The following is a 1440-nucleotide window of genomic DNA, read 5'->3' on the forward strand; positions in this document are numbered from 1 at the left end:
TAAAATCAACTGCTTCCAATGCTGTATAAATTTGTGCCAACAAAGGATACAGGCTCTCATAGAGGTTAAACCGCTATCTTTGCATTGTGCTAAAGGCACAGGCTGCAGCTCCAAACTCAGCATTCCTCCAAGAATACACCTCCCTCATCAGTCCATACCTTCTAAATGCTCCCAGTTTTGGCTTCACTGTACCCTAACTGAGTGGTCCGCAGGGCAAACTCCTCCCACGGGAGTACCTGTCTAATCTCAGAAGGTTGCCTTCCTCTGTAAATTGTGATACAGACTAGCACTCCTCGAAGTTTAACTTGCCCCTTAATTCCCCAGATCTTGGGAAATGTAGATTCTGATTCAGGAGATTTGGAGATTTTCAGATTCTGCTTTTCTAACAAGCCCCCTGCTGATCCTGAAGCTACTCATCTGGGGACCACACTAGAAGATTTCATGTATGTAGGTTCTCACTTTCCAGAATTTCTTGGCTGGTGCTTCCTTCTTTCCCAATCAACCTGATCCTCCCAAGTTTACCTACTCTCCCTCATCAACTCCTCTAGCATATCGCTTTGCCACGTTGGTGGATGCAAAGCTAAGCACAGGACTGGCCAGGTCAGGCTTCTGGGCCTGTACTAACTTTCTTATCTGTTCTGAATATGGAAAGCTGGAAGAAAGCTCAGCTCACCTGGGACAACACAGTCTGGAGCATGGTTGATGGCCCAAGGCTTCATGCACTGCCCTCTAGGTTTGGAAAAGCAAGAACTTGCAGAGCTAAGAAGAGAGAGAACCACAATGAAGCTGATACTGTCTTGTTTCCCACACTTGCCACCTCTTCCCCTCTCAGTCTCTGACACTATTACTGGAAACAAATATTCTTAGGACATTCTGGCCGTTCTCAATCACCTTATCCACACTGACTAACGGGGTGCTGCAAATGCTACCATTGAACATTCTCCTGTAGATCTGCCCGGTGAAGCTGGAAATTCCTAGAAAGAATAGCTACGAAACAGAACAAGAACTGCAGTGGATTGGTGGCTTTTAAGAAAATCCTTGGCCCACTATAAAAATGCATGATTAAGCAGTTTGTACTGAATGCTTTTCTAGTGATCTTGGCAAATACCTAAAACGAGCCTCTGCAGAGAAAAGTCGAATATTGGGGACCCCTGAACCAATCACGGGCTGCAGGGCAAAATGCAAGAGGTGATTTAGCCTCCGGATGAAAACAGCCAGGCGCTCAATGACCCAGTGGGCGATGCTGACCGAAGACCCGACCAGGATCTGAACGCTCCACCCCGGGAAGCAGGCGACTCCACACATCATGGGCCCCCGCCCTGAGTACCGGGAGCCAGAAGATGTCAGGCCAGCTCTTCGGGACCGGAAGGTCAATCGCGCCTCTGCGGGGAGAGGGCTGGACCCGGGCTCGGGGCGGCCGCGCGGGCCCCTCGGGGGGCG

At 49.7% G+C, this 1440-nt stretch overlaps 1 protein-coding gene across 4 annotated transcripts in view; it reads right to left on the reverse strand.

The window, feature by feature from the left end:
• Positions 1 to 1436, reverse strand: part of ZNF619 (zinc finger protein 619) — a 12163-nt gene extending 10727 nt beyond the window's left edge. For 2 of the 4 annotated variants that reach the window (XM_008591940.1, XM_008591939.1), the window contains exon 1: positions 674 to 751. In XM_008591940.1, coding sequence (XP_008590162.1) covers positions 674 to 697 — 24 coding nt within the window. In that variant the 5' untranslated portion in view covers positions 698 to 751. Of the gene's footprint in view, positions 1 to 673; positions 760 to 1327 lie in introns of those variants that run through there. The other 2 variants (XM_008591942.1, XM_008591941.1) reach the window with 2 other exon arrangements.
• Between the last annotated feature and the right edge of the window lie 4 nt (positions 1437 to 1440).

This window comes from Galeopterus variegatus, unplaced genomic scaffold (genome assembly GCF_000696425.1).
Source record: "Galeopterus variegatus unplaced genomic scaffold, G_variegatus-3.0.2 Scaffold7420, whole genome shotgun sequence".
NCBI lineage: Eukaryota > Metazoa > Chordata > Mammalia > Dermoptera > Cynocephalidae > Galeopterus > Galeopterus variegatus.